Source organism: Nerophis lumbriciformis, linkage group LG18 (assembly GCF_033978685.3).
Source record: "Nerophis lumbriciformis linkage group LG18, RoL_Nlum_v2.1, whole genome shotgun sequence".
NCBI lineage: Eukaryota > Metazoa > Chordata > Actinopteri > Syngnathiformes > Syngnathidae > Nerophis > Nerophis lumbriciformis.
Genome location: NC_084565.2, coordinates 34,514,509 through 34,535,201, shown reverse-complemented (window position 1 = coordinate 34,535,201; position 20,693 = coordinate 34,514,509). Strand labels below are relative to the sequence as shown.

Genomic DNA, 20,693 nt, shown 5'->3' with positions numbered 1-20,693 from the left:
TTTTTTTTAATTAAATCAACATAAAAAACACAAAATACACTTACAGTTTAGTGTACCAAACCAAAAACCCTCCCTCCCCCTACAATATATATCAATGCAGTCTGCAAGGGATACATTCCGTGAAGCACACAGGATTGTGTGTGCTACTGGTCCACTAATAGTACTAATTTTTAACAGTTAATTTATTTATTTATTTGAATTTATTTAATTTATTTTAGTTTCTTTTTTGTTCAAGAAAAAGTTTTTTGTTTTTTTTTCCTTTTTAAAAAAAAGAACATTATCTTCACCAGACCAGGTTGTCAATGAAATTAGATTGTTTAAAGGGTTTTTAAAACCAGGTACAGTCCAGATTATGTCCAAGTCGGGCTCAGCAACACACACCTTCATTTATGTACACTCAAAATTAGGGAACACAACAACAGATTGCATGTAATCTATACACAAAATTAAATTTTTAAAATAAGCATTTGAGGACTTCCAATCTATTTTTATGTTTTTTGGCATCATTATCGGTTTCAACCATATAACTTTCTAAAGTGAAAAAATGCTGAATAAATGTTTTAAAGAAAGAAATACTAAGTGAATATCAATTTTTGGCCTTAAAAATAAACCTTTTACCGAGTACTATAATTAAATTGACTAAATCATGACTGTCAATGAACTCTCCTAAAATAACAGAAACCACATCAAGCTTCATAAACAAACCAATCCTTAAAAACATTTTTTCAACTTCCACCCAAAACGAAGACACAATATGACAATACCAAAACAAATGTAGGGTGGATTCAGACTCCTGACAACAAAATCGGCAATCATCTGACTCTGTCACATTCCATAGTTTTAATTTTTTTCCCGTGGGTAAGAAGTTGTAAATACCGTATTTTCCGCACTATAAGGCGCACCTAAAAACCTCCAATTTTCTCAAAAGCTGACAGTGCGCCTTATAATCCGGTGCGCCTTATACAGGTAAAAGCCAGTAAATTAGAATATTTTGAAAAACTTGATTTATTTCAGTAATTGCATTCAAAAGGTGTAACTTGTACATTATATTTATTCATTGCACACAGACTGATGCATTCAAATGTTTATTTCATTTAATTTTGATGATTTGAAGTGGCAACAAATGAAAATCCAAAATTCCGTGTGTCACAAAATTAGAATATTACTTAAGGCTAATACAAAAAAAGGGATTTTTAGAAATGTTGGCCAACTGAAAAGTATGAAAATGAAAAATATGAGCATGTACAATACTCAATACTTGGTTGGAGCTCCTTTTGCCTCAATTACTGCGTTAATGCGGCGTGGCATGGAGTCGATGAGTTTCTGGCACTGCTCAGGTGTTATGAGAGCCCAGGTTGCTCTGATAGTGGCCTTCAACTCTTCTGCGTTTTTGGGTCTGGCATTCTGCATCTTCCTTTTCACAATACCCCACAGATTTTCTATGGGGCTAAGGTCAGGGGAGTTGGCGGGCCAATTTAGAACAGAAATACCATGGTCCGTAAACCAGGCACGGGTAGATTTTGCGCTGTGTGCAGGCGCCAAGTCCTGTTGGAACTTGAAATCTCCATCTCCATAGAGCAGGTCAGCAGCAGGAAGCATGAAGTGCTCTAAAACTTGCTGGTAGACGGCTGCGTTGACCCTGGATCTCAGGAAACAGAGTGGACCGACACCAGCAGATGACATGGCACCCCAAACCATCACCCAACCATGCAAATTTTGCATTTCCTTTGGAAATCGAGGTCCCAGAGTCTGGAGGAAGACAGGAGAGGCACAGGATCCACGTTGCCTGAAGTCTAGTGTAAAGTTTCCACCATCAGTGATGATCACTTTCTTATTTTCTACCACCGACGCACTTCAAAATGTTCCGTTCTTTTAGTTTGTGAAGCAAATAAAAAGTATCCTCTTCATTACAATAGTTGCTATATTTTTATTGAATGGTATCTGCTTCAGCGTTGCATCTTGTGGGTTGAGACTGGCACATGCGCGATAGAAAGGTCCCCCTCGAGAGATCCGGTTTCCAATCGCATAATCCAGGTGCGTTGGTTCGATTTTTCAAAAATCGAACACGATCGGATTAAAGTGCTTCCATGGGTTGTAGGAGTCTTATTTAGACGCAAACTATTTGAGAAATCGGACTAATTTAGTGCATGGAAACGTACTGAGTGAAAAGAAGGCGTCAGGCTCCTCCCAGTGGTGAATGAAATCAAGTCACATTTTCAGAGAGAAATGTCACATTAGGGCAATGCTTCTAAATTATTTTCTGTTACGCCCCCCAATCAGGAAGAAGAAAATATAGAAAAACTACTATGAAAAGCAAAAGCTATTTATCAACAACCCCCAGAAACGCCGCCGGTTTCGCTTGGCCCGAGCTCATCTAAGATGGACTGATGCAAAGTGGAAAAGTGTTCTGTGGTCTGACGAGTCCACATTCCAAATTGTTTTTGGAAACTGTGGACGTCATATCCTCCGGAACAAAAAGGAATATAACCATCCAGATTGTTACAGGTGTGACGTTCAAAAGCCAGCATCTGTGATGGTATGGGGGTGTATTAGTGCGTAACTTACACATCTGTGAAGGCATGCTGAAAGGTACATACAGGTTTTGGAGCAACACATGTTGCCATCCAAGCAACGTCTTTTTCATGGACGCCCCTGCTTTTTTCAGCAAGACAATGCCAAGCCACATTCTGCACGTGTTACAACAGCGTGGCTTTGTAGTAAAAGAGTGCGGGTACTAGACTGGCCTGCCTGTAGTCCAGACCTGTCTCCCATTGAAAATATGAAACCTAAAATACCACAACGGAGACCCCCGGACTGTTGAACAATTTAAGCTGTACATCAAGCAAGAATGGGAAATAATTCCACCTGAAAAGCTTCAAAAATTGGTCTCCTCAGTTCCCAAACGTTTACTGAGTGTTGTTAAAAGGAAAGGCCATGTAACACTGGTAAAAATGCCCTTGTGACAACTTTTTTGCAATGTGTTGCTGCTGTTAAATTCTAAGTTAATGATTATTTGCTTTAAAAATAATTAAGTTTCTCAGTTGGAACATTAAATATCTTGTCTTTGCAGTCTATTCAATTGAATATAAGTTGAAAAGGATTTGCAAATCATTGTATTCTGTTTTTATTTACCATTTACACGACGTGCCAACTTCACTGGTTTTGGGTTTTGTATTTGAGAAATTAGTTAGAGCATGGAAACGTAGTGAGTGTAACTTTTAAAAGGGGTGTCAACCGTCAGGCCCAGGTCAGGTTTTATCCAGTCTGTGAGGTGAGTTTGCCAAGCATAAAACTGAGCTAAAGTGTTTAAATGAAAGAAACTGCAGTTCTAAATGTGTCCACTGGATGTAGCAACAGCAATTCTGTTCGGCGAGCAAACAGTTTGTACCGCGGCAGTAAAGTCTGGCTGGGCCTCATCCCCTTCGACCCAAATGAAACATAAAACCTGCCGTTTTAAGTCTTCTGATTTGAACACATTGTTCTTTGGCACCCTCAGTGACCCCGAATGTCTCTATCGAAAACAAGAAAAGAGAACGCAGACTGTAACTCAACATACTTGAATAGTTTCTACCTCCATTTCTTATGGTTTGTTGAGTTCCATTCATCCATTTTCTACCGCTTGTCCCTTTAGCACAGGATTCAATCCCACAGAATTAATATGTGGACATGACAAATGAGGTATTTGATACCTAAAAGATTGTTTATCTACTTATTGTGTTTGATCCCAGATAGGCTTAAATTACGATGGCTTTGTAGATACACCGAGACAAAGTCTAAGTTCATGGTGTTCTTTATTGCGTTTTATATGTGATTTGTACATATTCAGAATGTGCTTGTTCTATTCTTGGCCAAAGTAAAACAAAGAAAACCATCTGAAGTTGTGTTTAATTTTAAGTTATCACGCAATGATTTGACCAGTCCGGGAAACTTGGGAATATATTTTCCTCTATGTGGCCCTCGAGCTAAATTGAGTTTGACATAGCTGTTCTCGATCGCCAAATTTGATGCGCCGGAGCTGATCCAATCCGAGGACCTCACTAAACCATCTAATCTCTTATCTGTTTATATTGGTTTATCTAAGTATTTTAGCCTTTTTGAGGAGGAAACGGTTGCATATGAGATCATTTTATTTGTGAGGATCTTCATTAGCTGTGCTCTTGCTAACATATATGCAGTATACAAAAAAATAAGTTGATCCGACGAATCAGACTTGTACCGTATTTTCCGGACCATGGGGCGCACCGGATTATAAAGGCGCACTGCCGATGAATGGTCTATTTTCGAACTTTTTTCATATATAGGGCGCACCGGATTATAGGGCGCATTAAAGGAGTCATATTATTATGATTTTTTTCTAAATGTAAAAGACTTCCTTGTGGTCTACACATACTTGCCAACCTTGAGACCTCCGATTTCGGGAGGTGGGAGGTGGGGGGTGGGGGGCGTGGTTATGAGGGAAGGAGTATATTTACAGCTAGAATTCACCAAGTCAAGTATTTCATATATATATATATATATATATATATATATATATATATATATATATATATATAAAATACTTGACTTTCAGTGAATTCTAGCTATAAATATATATTTCTTTTATTATATATATATATATATATATATATATATATATATATATATATAAATAAAAGAAATACTTGAATTTCAGTGTTCATTTATTTACACATATACACACATAACACTCATCTACTCATTGTTGAGTTATGGGTTGAATTGTCCATCCTTGTTCTATTCTCTGTCACTATTTTTCTAACCATGCTGAACACCCTCTCTGATGATGCATTGCTGTGTGGCACGCACAAAAGTGCTTTCATCAAATGCACTAGATGGCAGTATTGTCCTGTTTAAGAGTGTCACAACATTGCTGTTTACGGCAGAGGAACTGCTTTACGGTAGACGAAATCGTGACTGCTGTTGTTGTGTGTTGTTACCGCGCTGGGAGGACGTTAATGAAACTGCCTAACAATAAACCCACATAAGAAACTAAGAACTCGCCCTCGATCATTCTACAGTTATAGTGATTAGGCAGGCACGTTGTTTATATTGTGGGAAAGCGGACTCAGGTCCGCATGGAGCTGGAGGGGGCGTGGCCTCCAGCTCCGCCTGAATTTCGGGAGATTTTCGGGAGAAAATTTGTCCCGGGAGGTTTTCGGGAGAGGCGCTGAATTTCGGGAGTCTCCCGGAAAATCCGGGAGGATTGGCAAGTATGGGTCTACATAACATGTAATGGTGGTTCTTTGGTCAAAATGTTGCATGGATGATGTTTTACAGATCATCTTCAAGCCGCTTTCTGACAGTCGCTTCAGGATACACCGTTTTGTGGGCGGTCTTATTTACGTGGCTCACCTTCGATATTTTTATTGAATGGTATCTGCTTTCGGGTTGTGTACTGCGGGTTGAGACTGGCGCATGCGTGATAGAAAGGCCCCCCCACCCCCCCGAGAGATCCGGTTTCCAATCGCATAATCCAGGTGTGTTGGTTCGATTTTTCAAAAACCGAACACGATCGGATTAAGGTGCTTCCATGGGTTGTAGGAGACTTATTTAGAGCTGAACTATTTCGAAAATCGGACTAATTTAGTGCATGGACACGTATTGAGTGAAAAGAAGGCGTTAGGCTCCTCCCAGCGGTGAATTAAACCAAGTCAAATTTAAGAGAGAAATGTCACATTAGGGCAGTGCTTCTCAATTATTTTCTGTTACCACCCCCCCTAGGAAGAAGAAAATGTAGAAAAAAAAGTATAGTATGCGAAGCAAAAAGCTACTTATCAACAACACCCAGAAAGGCCACCGGTTTCACTAGGCCCAAGCTCATCTAAGATGACAGTGTCTTTTCTGCGTCATCTTTGTAGTAGCGGTGTAGCGTGCAAGGACGGGAGTTGAAGAAGTGTCAAAAAATGGCGCTAACTGTTTTAATGACATTCAGACTTTACTTCAATCAATAACGGAGCAGCATCTCCTCATTCGGAAACAACCACAAGGCCGGAAATGTGTACCGTGAAAAACCGTCCGACCGGAACTCTCTAATAACTAAAGTTCCTTGGGTGAATAATGTAAACTCACTACACCGGTATGTTTTAGCGCTTTCATGGCGAGTTTACTGACAGATATAAGTAAGAACTTTACACTACTTTATATTAGAAATGGCAACAGCGGAGGATGAATGTCCCATAACAAGAAGATAGAGAAAACTACGGTGTTGACACGGACTACAAAGGCGGACGCACACAATTTGTCAGGACTTATGTAGATCCCAAATACAGATCAGCAGGTACCAGAAGGCAAGAAAAGTTGCGTTTGCATAATATTGCGAAACAAAATGCCAGATATGTCTTACCTTATACACACACCATAATAATACTCCTATGTTTAATGCGCCGACAATCCATCAAGCGGTGCGGCTTCATAGCTTACCAAAGTCGTACTAAAACATTTTGATTTGCCGTGTTTAATGTTCTATATTTTCAATGGAACATACAAAATGTCAGTGTTGTTTACTTGAGTCATATTGCAGTCTACATGTATCTCTTATGTTGGACTGCCATCTACTGGTCACACTTATCATTACACCATGCACCAAATAAAATTGCTTTGAGGTCGGTAAGCAAAACCAGAATTATTCCGTACATTAGGCGCACCGGGTTATAAGGCGCACTGTCGAGCTTTGAGAGAGAAAAAAAAGGATTTTAAGTGCGCCTTATAGTCTGGAAAATACGGTATATGAAAATCCTTGGTCGAAGACAGACCTAATTCCAACAATGAAGTGTCTGGTCTGTCGATGTACTTTGATTTTTTTTTAATGTTTTTTGGCCAAAGAAACCCTAAATAGATTCACTTTTAGCCAAAGTGTGCATGTTGCTAATAGCAGTTTTTCCCTCAGGGACTGTGGCAGACAGTGTAATTGTTCAACTTGAATCTAGTTACTGAATAATTGCATAAAAGAGGTTGCAGGTTCACGGTTTGTGAAATCAGTAGAGTAGCTCTTGCTTAACGGTGGCTACTTGTGCGCCATGTTCTTCATTGGGTGACTACAGCGTGGTTGGTTTTGCAAGGGAGTTTTACGGACGGACTTTCCAGCGTCGTGACTACACAATGCAAAATAATCACTTTTTTTTTTTAAATCGCTTAATGTTTGCATGTGCCTTTGGTCTTTAAAGACGCATAGGTGAACAGTAAATCACTCCAAATGCATTAAAGGCCCAGCTCACAGAGCTCAGCTTCTGGTGCCAAAGAGTCTGAGTGGGGTATCTCTCAAGAACTGCTGAGTCCGCTTAGACACAGTACCGGGCACACATGGTGGCCGGGCCCTCCGGCAGACGTCAAGCTGGTAAGACAAACAACAGCAGGGAACATGCAGAACTGATTTGATACAAGGTTCAGCGCAAGTCCGCCAGGTTTTTGGAAGTTTGCCTCTTTTAAAAAGGATCGTACAAATTCAACATATTTGCCTGTCCTGGTTTTGTGGCTGCTCGAGAGGAGCATACCTGTCGACCCTGCATTTTTCAAAGACTTTAGAGACCCTTGAAAACTACTATTAATGTTGCCCTTCTTTGCCGTCACACTCCTTTTTAAATAGTTTCCCGTAGTTTAACTTTCAGCAAGCATGATTTTCCCTTGTTTTCCAGAAAATGTACCATGTTTTCCAGAAAATGTCTCTTATTTTCCGCATGCAAATCCCTTGTTTTTCAGAAAGTTTCGCTTGTTTGCAAGAAAATGTTCCTTATTTGGAATACAATGGAACTTCATTGTCATTGCACTCGAAAAAGAAACTTTAAAACTTTCTTTTTTCCCAGAAATGTACCCTTGTTGTCCGTGTTTCTGGGTGTCGTTGACTTCCATAAAATGTACCATGTTTACCAGAAAATGTCTCTTATTTTGCATTGAAAATAAAATTCCAGAAAGGTTTCCTTGTTCTACAGAAAATAGCCCGGTAACACTTTAGTATGGGGAACATATGTACCATTAATTAGTTGCTTATTAAAGTAACAAAGACTTAATTTAGAGTTATTTGGACACTAGGGGAACATATAGGGTTAGGGTTACTAATAAGCAATAATTCTGAGGTTATTGAGGAAAGACTAAGTTAATGGCTTACTGGTTGTATAATAAGGCCATGCAGAATAAGGCATTAATAAGTACTTAATTATGACTAATTAAGAGCCAATATGTTACTAATTTGCATGTTAATAAGCAACTAATTAATGGTGAATATGTGTTCCCCATACTAAAGTGTTACCAGTACCCCTTATCTTCCAGTAAATGTCCCTTATTTTCCTAGAAAATGTCCTTTGGTTTTTAGAAAAAGTCCCTTGTCCAAAAAAAAAAGATTTTTTTCTAGAAAGTGGTCCTTGTGCAGAAAATTCCCCTTTTTTTCTAGAAAATGTCCCTTGTTTTCCAGAAAATTCCTCTTATTTTCCAAAAAATTCCCTTCATCAGAAATGTTTACCTATTTTCAAATGCAAATGTTGACATGTATGGCTAAGATTATATCTGAATTGGTGGAAAATGTGAAAATGAACAGCTTCCTTTGAATATGAATCTTACAACAACAACTCACGGATCGATTCCCATTCTCGCAGTGACGATTCGAATCAAAATCGATTCTCAAATCAACACAATTCTGGATTCAAGAAAATATATCTTCCATCCATCCATTTTCTACCGCTTATTCCCTTTTGGGGTCGCTGGAGCCTATCTCAGCTACAATCGGGCGGAAGGCGGGGTACACCCTGGACAAGTCGCCACCTCATCGCAGGGCCAACACAGATAGACAGACAACATTCACACTCACATTCACACACTAGGGCCAATTTAGTGTTGCCAATCAACCTATCCCCAGGTGCATGTCTTTGGAGGTGGGAGGAAGCCGGAGTACCCGGAGGGAACCCACGCAGTCACGGGGAGAACATGCAAACTACACACAGAAAGATCCCGAGCCCGGGATTGAACCCAAGACTACTCAGGACCTTCGTATTGTGAGGCAGATGCACTAACCCCACTTCCACCGTGCTGCCTATATATCTTGATTTCCATAAAATTTCTCATGTTTTTCAGAAAATGTCTCCTATTTTGCATTAAAGATACAATTCCAAAAAGGTTTCCTTGTTCTACAGAAAATACCCATTATCTCCCAGTAAATTTCCCTTATTTTCCCAGAAAATGTCCTTTGGTTTTTAGAAAAAAGCCCCTTGTTTTCCAAAAAAAAAAAAAAAAAGAAGAAAAAAAAAAAATCGCTTTTTTTTCTAGAAAGTGGTCCTTGTTGTGCAGAAAATTCCCATTTTCTAGAAAATGTGCCTTGTTTTCCTATAAAATTCCTCTTATTTTCCAAAAAATTCCTCGAATCGATTCCCATTCTTGCGATGACGATTCGAATCAAAATAAATTCTCAATTCAACACAATTCTGGATTCAACTTGACTCAAACGGATTCTCCCAATATATTATTTGGTATTAAACTATAACACCACCTTTTAAAACCGGTTCCAAAAGCCCCTCTTTGCTGCACTGCGGAGACGGCTTAAAACATTTTTTTTTGAAAATTGATTCTTGAAAAAAAAGTTTTTTTTTAAATTATGAATTGATTTAGTCCAGCGTTTACCTGTTTCTCACTTTTTTTGTAAGGGGCGCCGGAAGTTGGTAGACTTGTCAGCGATCCTGTTCTGTCTCCCTGTAATGTCGGCTCTTGAATGGGATTGTGCTGAAAATCTTAATTTCCCCTCGGAGATTATTAAAGTATTTCCCATTCTGGTTCTGATTCTGAGTTTGATCCTAGATGGGATTATTTCTATTACTAAACTGGCTTAGTCATGTAACTGTGTTCCATGGTAAAGGTCCTACTCTGCTTGTTTGGGCTTCTCAATAACGAGGTGCGGTGTTCGTATTTTTCCGTAACAAAACAGATTGCATCGGTCGTCGTATTCCAAAATCCACACACCTGCAGGGTTAGAATTTCCGAAAAAAGGTGACGTCCGGCGTTAGTGTGCCGTGAAGGAGGTGTGAGTGATCGCGGCGCTCAATGCTGACCTCGTGTCGCTCGTCATGCCCCTTTTTTTTTTTTTTTTTTTTTTGAACCTGGACTCTCAGATCTCACATGTGGCTCATATTTGCGCTTAAATACCTCCCAGATCTATCGGCTGCTTGGAATGGACGCAAACATGACATTTTTGTGTCCGTACTGATTGAATCTGGGCTTGATGGTGCAATTATGGTGGCTGTTTACTCCACTCATGTGTTGTGTGGTGGTCACTGAAAGGATTTTTAAGTGTGTCCTCTTGTCATTCATGAAGACCATTTCACAATGATGCTTACATAACTGCCGTGGCGTCTTGCCTTGTTATCGTTCGCCGGCCCAGTCTACCCTTTAAGTTAGATTTACGACGTGAACAGCTCCCCGCCACAGCTGATTCGCCGTCTTTGTGTTTGATACTGTACGCCGTACAGTAACAGGAAGGATGGTTATTTTGTTGGAGTTTGCAACTATCATGTAGGGAGGGACAGGTACCAAATTCTGTAATTTTATATAAGTATCGACTGAATCCCATCGTTACTGATACCCGTGAAATCAAAGGGCATCATATTTCGATACCTTTGTTGCACGGTACAGCACCAATGGGCACCGGCTCAAGCACTTGGCGAGCAAACAGCCGTGCCAGCAACTTGAGGGTTCCAGGTTCGAACCCCGCGTCCGCCATCCTAGTCACTGCCGTTGTGTCCTTGGGCAAGACACTTTACCCACCTGCTCCCAGTGCCACCCACACTGGTTTAAATGTAACTTAGATATTGGGTTTCACTATGTAAAGCGCTTTGAGTCACTAGAGAAAAAGCGCTATATAAATATAATTCACTTCACTTCTCAAAATATCATAAGTGATGTCCCCACATGACCATTGCTGGAGAAATACTATACAGGAACACATTTACGCACTACTGTGCATTGACTCACATCAACGGTGTACAAAACGGGTTATTTTCTGGCGCATTTAAAAATGAATAAACCCGCATCAGCAAATAAAACATAACTTATGTGGTACTGTCAAAATGAAAATTGCAAAAAACATATTAAAAGTGAAAAAATAAAGATAAAATATTTGAACTTACAATTTGTAGCACCCATTCGACGCCGTATAAGACAGTGGTATCCCATTTCATAGCTTGCGGGGTTGGCCGACATCTTCTCACAAGATGTAGTTCCTCTTTAAATATCCTTCTTGAAAATGGCCTTGCAAATGTATATCTGCCACCTAATCAACGTTTTATTCTCCTTCGTTGTGGGTTAAAAAAGTGAGTATTTCTTGCTACGGCACAACACTTCCTGCTAAGTTGCAACTTGGGATTGGATACTCACTTTGGAATGACAAGCTAGTATCCAATCACAGTCTTGTTAACATCATGCGACCTAGAGAGGCTACTATCAACAACCTGTGATCTGATTGGCTATCGCAACTGTCTATCAACTGTATGTGTTCTCAAATTCATCCGCTAACGGTCCCTGTTAGTATCCAATCATAAATGTCACGTTCAACGTGAGGCCACCTAGAAGGCCTTACTGACAACAACTTGTGATCTGATTGGCTATCGCAATTATCTATCAACTGTATGTGCCCGTTCACTTACAGTGCACGGACGCCCGCATTGTTGATTCTGAAGTCCCCAGGCAGACTTTGTGCAGCATGGCAACATAAGCTAGCTGAATTCTGATTGGATACAAACACTAAAAACCTAAAAACAGCAGCACTGGAAGGAGCATAATATGACATGAAGAGAATATTAATATTTTCAGATATAATTATGATCATGATTTCTGGTTAAGTTAGGCCAGCAGAGAAGACCTTGCTGGCCCTGACGGCACACCACTGGCGTATTCATAGTAGACTGCCTCCGGATTAGGGTTGTCCAAAGTGCGGCCCGGGGGCTATTTGTGACCCGCAGCTATTTTTTGTATGGCCCGCTGCACATTTAAAAAATACTATTACAAGAAAAACATAAAAGTGGAAAAAAAAAAGAGCAAAAAAGAATTACTTATAATGGATTGATAGATCTGAAGTTGATCTAGAGATTTAAGCATTTAAAGTAATATGTATATATATTGATTTGACTAATTTCAACACTAATGAGTGGGGGGGCCTTTTAGATCCTTGAGACCTTTCGTCATATTTTTTTTTAATTGTCACTGGTCAAATAATAATGCATTAAAAGCAATATTTTTATGAATTATTTGCCAAATCAAATATATTACATCAAATATTGCATATTTTGTGTTTTTTCCATACAAACAGGGTTTTCTTTATAATTAAAAAAATAAAAAGGCAAAAAACATTTAAAAAAAATAAAAAATAAAAATAAATGTTATGGCAACAGATCGATCGGAAGTTGATATATAGATATTTAAGTATATATGAAAGTATAACAATATTAATGTATAGTGCATCAGGAAAGTATTCATAGCGCTTCACTTTTTCCACATTATGTTACAGCCTTATTCCATAATGGAATGTATCTATATTTGTCTTCAAAATTCTGCACACAATACCGCATAATGATAATATGAAAACTTTTTTTTGCAAAATGTATTAAAACTAAAAAAAACACACCTACATAAAGTAAGTATTTACAGCATTTGCTCAATACTTTGTTGATGCACCTTTGGCAGCAATTACAGCCTCAAGTCTTTTTGAATACGAGCCCCCAAGCTTGGCACACCTATCTTTGGGCAGTTTCACCCATTCCTCTTTGCAGCACCTCTCAAGCTCCATCAGGTTGGATGAGAAGCGCTAGTTTTCATCCAGGATGTCTCTGTACATTGCCACATTCATCTTTCCCCCTATCCTGACTATTCTCCCAGTTCCTGCCGCTGAAAACCACCCCCACACCATGATGCTGCCACCACCATGCTTCACTGTAAGGATGGTATTGGCCTGGTGATGAGCGGTCCCTGGTTTCCTCCAAACATGACGCCTAGAATTCACGTCAAAGAGTTCAATCATTGTCTCATCAGACCAGAGAATTTTGTTTCTCGTCGTCTGAGAGTCTTTCAGGTGCATTTTGGCAAACGTTTTACTAAGAAATGGCTTCTGTCTGGCAATGTACACAGACATCCTGGATGAAAACCACCACTTCCCATTCAAACTGATGGAGCTTGAGATTCACATTGTCATTATGGGTTATTGTCTGCAGAATTTTGAGGACAAAAATTTATGTATTCCAGGCTGTAACATGACAAAATGTGGAAAAAGTGAAGCGCTATGAATACTTTCCAGACGCACTGTATGATTTAACATTCACCAAAATAGAGGGGAGCCCTAAGGGTTACAATATATATTGTATTGGTTTTGAATATGAAAAATATCAAAATGGCCCCCGCATTCTTTCTTTTTTTCAATCTGCGGCCCTCTGTGGAAAACGTTTGAACACCCCTGCTCAAAATAACATTGCAATTTTCCATGCCAACAAAAGAAGCATGCCTGATGGAGAGCACTTAAAAAAAAATGCCAAGCTCCACTTTTCAAAATGTGCTAACTCAATGCTAATCTACATTGGATTTTCCATAGACATGCTAAAGATTAGCATTAGTGATTTTAATTTTTTTTTAAACAAAACCACAACTAAGAAGCATGTTACAGTCAAAAAGCTGGTGTGTAATACATATGTGGAGGGGGGGCGTGGTCTGCGGGCCTGCCGCAGAGCGGGGTGTGGAAGGACCGGCCTCGAAGCACAGCTGGCAGGTGATTGGATTACCCAGCTGGGGATGATCATCCAATCACCTGCCATGCTTATTAGCAGCAGCCGAGACGAGACAAGGCAGTTGGAGTTGGAGTTTGAGCGAGAGGAGCCACACATGCGCACGAGACGACGCCGTAAGAGGAAGGGCAGCCGAAAGACTGAAAAGTTGATGAAAAAGAGTGCTGACCTGGCGCGTGTGCACCAGACTACCGGGCTCACCAGAGGATCTTTGTGGTCAGAAGAACCCACAGGAGGGCAACCTCCACAACATACAATAATTACAGTATAAAGACTTTGTAGGGCTAAACAGGCACCTTCAACCTAATGGCAAAGACTACTTCTTGACTACGGTAACACACTCCGGACAACCCAAAATGAGTACCGTATTTTTCGGACTATAAGTCGCAGTTTTTTTCATAGTTTGGCCGGGGATGCGACTTATACTCAGGAGCGACTTATGTGTGAAATTATTAACACATTACCGTAAAATATCAAATATTATTTAGCTCATTCACGTCAGAGACTAGACGTATAAGATTTCATGGGATTTAGCGATTAGGAGTGACAGATTTTTTGGTAAACGTATAGCATGTTCTATATGTTATAGTTATTTGAATGACTCTTACCATAATATGTTACGTTAACATACCAGTTGGTTATTTATGCCTCATATAATGTACACTTATTCAGCCTGTTGTTCACTATTCTTTATTTATTTTAAATTGCCTATCAAATGTCTATTCTTGGTGTTGGGTTTTATCAAATACATTTCCCCAAAAAATGCGACTTATACTCCAGTGCGACTTATACATGTATATGATTTTTTTTCCTTCTTTATTATGCATTTTCGGTCGGTGCGACTTATACTCCAAAAAATACAGGAACTACTAACAAATGAGAGTCAAGATTGTAAATAAAACAAAAACTTAGTGGTAAATGTCAATTGGACAAAGAGAGATTTCATAATTACACAATAAATATTTATTACCACATGAACAACGCAAAAGTACAGAAAATTGGTACCGTTAAATAGGGGTACCGATTCTCAGGTACCATATTGGTTTAAACTTGAAAAGAACCCATCCCTAAAACTACATTTTAAAAATCATTATGTACACCTGCGGACTGGAATAAGACTCAAAGCGATGTTAACCACAGCCACCACATGATCTGGGGATTGCTATGATATGCCGTGATGTCTTAATCACCCCTTTAGGTCATTTTGACTTGGCAACCAGAGACACACATGTTTTTTACAGTGGAATTCTACGCTTTTCGTGCTCGGTCTGTACCTCTAATGAGCGTTCAGGGCAACATCCAGGGGACTTTCACACACCCAAACTGTATTGTAATTGTGCAAGTCTTATTTGCGTGTAATCTCACCAAAAGAAACATTTATCATAATTATTGTTACCTTCTCTGTGCTTGACTGACTGTTGGCCTCCCGTGCAGCGTTTTGCAAAACCCAGAATCATTTTAATAGACCCCAATCGTGAGCCTCTGGTGAGCCAAATGTATACCTTGAGGTGCTGCAAAACAAAAACAAGAGGGAGATGGAATGGAAGGATCAATGTGCAGCAACAGTGAAGGGAGGGAGGCCCCAACTAGACTAATGACAGAGACCTGTTTTGGATTAGGCCTTCCACAAACACACACATGTATGAAGCGTCTATCACGTACACTCGCTCGGTGTACTTGTTTCTTCCAGTTTGGCATACCGCTTATTACATCTACAGAATAATACATTTCATATACTGCATAAAAGAAAGTATGCGAGGGCCATTTTTTTATACATAAATGTCGATTTCTGAAAATAAAACCTACATTTTCATATTGCTCTCAATTTATCAATTTAACCTTGGAAAATGCCCTTAAATTGTTATCTTTAGTGGAGAAATTTAAAGTGATCAAGATTAGCCTTTTTTGTCTTTTGTATCTAATCCTATTGTTTATTATTTTTCAATACTCTATTTGTATTTGCTTTTATTTTCTTCCTTGACATGTTTTGTTAAATAAATAATTTGCTCAACCTGGTTGAAGTGCCTTGATTTTTATGTACAGTACAGGCCAAAAGTTTGGACACACCTCATTCAATGCGTTTTCTTTATTTTCATGACTATTTACATTGTAGATTGTCACTGAAGGCATCAAAACTATGAATGAACACATGTGGAGTTATGTACTTAACAAAAAAAGGTGAAATAACTGAAAACATGTTTTGTATTCTAGTTTCTTCAAAATAGCCACCCTTTGCTCACTCTTGGCATTCTCTCGATGGGCTTCAAGAGGTAGTCACCTGTAATGGTTTTCACTTCACAGGTGTGCTTGAATCTCATCGAGAGAATGCCAAGAGTGTGCAATGCAGTAATCAGAGCAAAGGGTGGCTATTTTGAAGAAATAAATCGACAGTGCGACTTATGTACGGAAAAATTCTGGCTGTGCTTACCGACCTCAAAGCTATTTTATGTGGTACATGGTATAATGATAAATGTGACCAGTAGATGGTAGTCACACAAAAGAGATACATGTAGACTGCAAGATGACGCCAGTATCCATCCATCCATCCATCTTCTTCCGCTTAGCCGAGGTTGGGTCACGGGGGCAGCAGCCTAAGTAGAGAAGCCCAGACTTCCCTCTCCCCAGCCGGGAGACATAATCTTCTCAACGTGTCCTGGGTCTTCCCCGTGGCCTCCTACCGGTCGGACGTGCCCTAAACACCTCCCTAGGGAGGCGTTCGGGTGGCATCCTGACCAGATGCCCGAACCACCTCATCTGGCTCCTCTCCATGTGGAGGAGTAGCGGCTTTACTTTGAGTTCCTCCCGGATGACAGAGCTTCTCACCCTATCTCTAAGGGAGAGCCCCGCCACCCGGCGGAGGAAACTCATTTCGGCCGCTTGTACCCATGATCTTGTCCTTTCGGTCATAACCCAAAGCTCATGACCATAGGTGAGGATGGGAACGGAGATCGACCGGTAAATTGAGAGCTTTGCCTTCCGGCTCAGCTCCTTCTTCACCACAACGGATCGATACAGCGTCCGCATTACTGAAGACGCCGCACCGATCCGCCTGTAGATCTCACGATCCACTCTTCCCTCACTCGTGAACAAGACTCCGAGGTACTTGAACTCCTCCACTTGGGGCAGGGTCTCCTCCCCAACTCGGAGATGGCACTCCACTCTTTTCCAGGCGAGAAACATGAACTCAAACTAAATGATGCCAGTAAACAACACCAAAACTTTAAAGGTTTCTTTGAAAATATAGAACATTACACACGGCGCTCAAAAATCTGTCAAAATGTTTTTGTATGACTTTGGTAAGCAAAGAAGCTGCAACGCTTGATGGATTGTCGGAGCATTGCGGCGACCATAGTCAGACATACTGTGCTTCAACATACTGGTATCATTATGGTATGTGTATAAGGACCGAAAATTGGCACCTATTAGCAGACATTATCTGGCGTTTTGTTTTGTGATATTATGCAAAACCAACTTTTCTTACCTTCTGATACCTGCTGATGTGTATTTGGTATCTGCACAAGTCCTGAAAATTTGCGCAGGTCCGCCATTGTAGTCCGTGGCGACGCTGTAGTGGATAAGCTTCATCCTCCGTTGTTGCTATTTCCAATTTAAAGTAGCTTTTGAACTTTACGCCGAGAACAAGCCGGATGTTTCTTTTCCTCTTTGGTCCGGAAGACACACGTCCACAGAAACAATTTGAAATGTGTACTCGGCAGACCACAGAACACTTTTGCACTATGCATCTGTCCATCTTAAATGAGCTCGGGCCCAGCGAAACCGGTGGCGTTTCTGGGTGTTGTTGATAAATGGCTTTCGCCTTGCATAGGAGAGTTTTAACTTGCACTTACAGATGGAGCGACAAACTGTAGTTACTAACAGTAGTTTTCTGAAGTGTTCCTGAGCCCATGTGGTGATATCCTTTAGACACTGATGTCGCTTTTTGATGCAGTACCGCCTGAGGGATCCAAGGTCACAGGCTTTCAATGTTACGTGCATTGATTTCTCCAGATTCTCGGAACCTTTTGATGATATTACAGACCTTAGATGGTGAAATCCCTCAATTCATTGCAATAGCTTGTTGAGAAATGTTGTTCTTAAACTGTTTGACAATTTGCTCACGCATTTGTTGACAAAGCGGTGACCCTCGCCCCATCCTTGTTTGTAAATGACTGAGCATTTCATGGAAGCTGCTTTTATACCCAATCATGGCACCCACCTGTTCCCAATTAGCCTGTTCACCTGTGGGATGTTCCAAATAAGTGTTTGATCAGCATTCCTCATACTTTCTCAGTCTTTTTTGCCACTTGTGCCACCTTTTTTGAAATATGTTGCAGGCATCAAATTCCAAATGAGCTAATATTTGCAAAAAATAAAGTTTTCAAGTTCGAACGTTAAATATCTTGTCTTTGCAGTCTACTTAATTGAATATAAGTTGAAAAGGATTTGCAAATCATTGTATTCTGTTTTTATTTACCATTTACACAACGCGCCAACTTCACTGGTTTTGGGGTTTGTACATCCATTCATATATTATGTTACTTCAATTTATTTTCACGTAAAAAAAATCCCACTAATTTTTAAGATGTGGTGACCATATCAACGGTGGCGACTTTTATTTTGTAGTAGTATTAGTAGCGACTTCTTTTGTTTTCACTTTATCGAACTCTGCATGCAAATGACGCCCAGGCCACAAGATCACATTTTACTTGCAGTGTTAACAGTCAGCTGGAAAAAAATACGATTTTCAAAAAAATACGATTTGGGCCACTTTGGATGTTGTGTAAATGTAGTCTTGGAGGATCCACCATGAAATAACATGTCGCTTGCCTCAATAATCAGCGACCCCCCTAAACCCCCCTTTCCAATCTAAAAGCCCTCACTGGCTGCTTTGTCTTACTTGGGAAAAAAAACAAAAAAATGAGTTTGAATTTCTAAATACATTTGTTTTGCTTTTAATGTTTTTTGCTCACTATAGAAATTCCTCATGCTCCATTATGCAAGTTACCACATGATGATCTATCACCCCTGCAAAGCACAGCCACAGATAGATTGCGGTTCTGTTGCAAACGCTGATCATTTCAAATGTAATGGTGTCAATCTAACTCTGACATTGTCGTTTGGGTAATTGCAGAACTGTTGACAACTCTCGTACTGGATCTCATCATGTAGTACAACAGAAACTAATGTTGCGTCCACTGGGTCTGACTGCACTAGAAACTTGCCACAACCTTGAGTAAAAGGGTCAGTGCGATTAAATGCACATTGTGTTTTATTTAAAAAGCCTTGACTCTAAATGTTTGTATACATATATATTACATCATGTAAAACATTTCACTCGTATCAAATTGCAGACAAACAGCACTAACCTGGAGAGCAGATCCATAAATTATATACGCTTGTCGTGGGGGAGCGTTGTTTGCCTTCAGTAGTCTTTGAGCATGCTTCATGTACATTTCTACATTTGATAAGTGGTGTTCAACATCTTTTAACATTGTTAGTTTGTGTACAGTTCAAACAGAATGTTTCTATTGACACAAAGTGCTTCACACACCTCTTGGCTGCATCAAAACTGTGATATAGGTGTTCAAACCCTGCAGCCTTGATCTGCTGCACACTTATCCCATTTCTGGGTGTCAAGTGTGACCTCGGGTGTCATTTAAGCGTCCACTGTCAAGAGCGCTGCATCTCTGAAACCATCAACGCTTCTCCAGTTTTTTAAATCTGGCCTCTGTGGAGAGAAAGAAAACTTAATGTTGAAAGATGTATGAAACAAAAATGCTTTGCAATTGTTTCAGCAGTTTGGCTTGTGGTGCAATACTGCCCTCTGCTGGAGGACTATATAATGCAATGCAGAACAACAAACTATAATATTCAATGAACTGTACAGGCAGAGTCTTATGCAAGCAAACAAAAAAGATTGTGAATCAGAACAATTATTTTGCAAACTATAAAATATATTTACAAAAATTATGGTTTTGTTTACAAATCAAAAAGTTGTTCTCATTTGTACATGTGTTTTCTAAAGCTTTGTTTGCGTTTCAACTTAAAATGATTCCTCTGAACAATGTTAGAAGTCCTTTTATTGGTCAGTTTACAATGATAGCGTAACTACTTCCACCAGGAGCAAAACCGTCGTAAGTACCCAGCAGCCCCGTGCCGTAATTGTAAAACATGTGTTTGTCATGTGACAAACAAACATGAAAATGTATCTGCTCTTGAAGAATCTGCCGTTGTCGGGCTCGTATTGTCTTTGGTAATCCCTGACCCTAATACATTTTGCTCGACGATATTTTGACCTACAAATAATTGCTGATAAACAATATTATTGTCACCAGTATTTTAAGACCGAATTAACCACTGTTGAAAGGCTCCAGCACCCCCCGCTACCCCAAAAGGGACATGCGGTAGAAAATGGATGGATGGATGGATGTCACGGTAATACATTACACCGTATTTTTCGGACTATAAGTCGCAGTTTTTTTCATAGTTTGGCCGGGCTCCAGTGCGACTTATATGTTTTTTTCCTTCTTTATTATGCATTTTCAGCAGGTGCGACTTATACTCCGGTGCGACTTATACTCCGAAAAATTCGGTACTAATGCAATTATACCCTTTCAAATGCCAAAAAAATTATTTCTTGTATATTTTTACAATGTAATTAGAATGTAAACTATGAAATATTTAAGTTAAATAAAATGCACCAATAATAAAAACTATAATACACTCCATAAGTTAGCAACATTTTGCACTTGAATAAAAATGCCAACCAAAGGCAATAAAATAGACTGTCTGTTATGGAGGGGGTGCGGGACCCTCATATATACACAACTAAAACCATACATAAAATGGCAAAATAAATTATTGACAAAGTTGCACTTCAATATTGAACATGCAAACAGAGGTAGAGTTGTACATTACTTAATTGACAATCAA

General features: G+C 39.7%; 1 protein-coding gene across 2 annotated transcripts in view; it reads right to left on the bottom strand.

The window, feature by feature from the left end:
- Positions 1-19,011: 19,011 nt before the first annotated feature.
- Positions 19,012-20,693, bottom strand: part of LOC133617871 (biogenesis of lysosome-related organelles complex-1 subunit 2-like) — an 87,576-nt gene continuing 85,894 nt past the window's right edge. For both annotated transcript variants that reach the window (XM_061978196.2, XM_061978195.2), the window contains exon 5: positions 19,012-19,488. In XM_061978196.2, the coding sequence (XP_061834180.1) occupies positions 19,457-19,488 (32 nt within the window). In that variant the 3' untranslated portion in view covers positions 19,012-19,456. The remainder of the gene's footprint in view (positions 19,489-20,693) is intronic.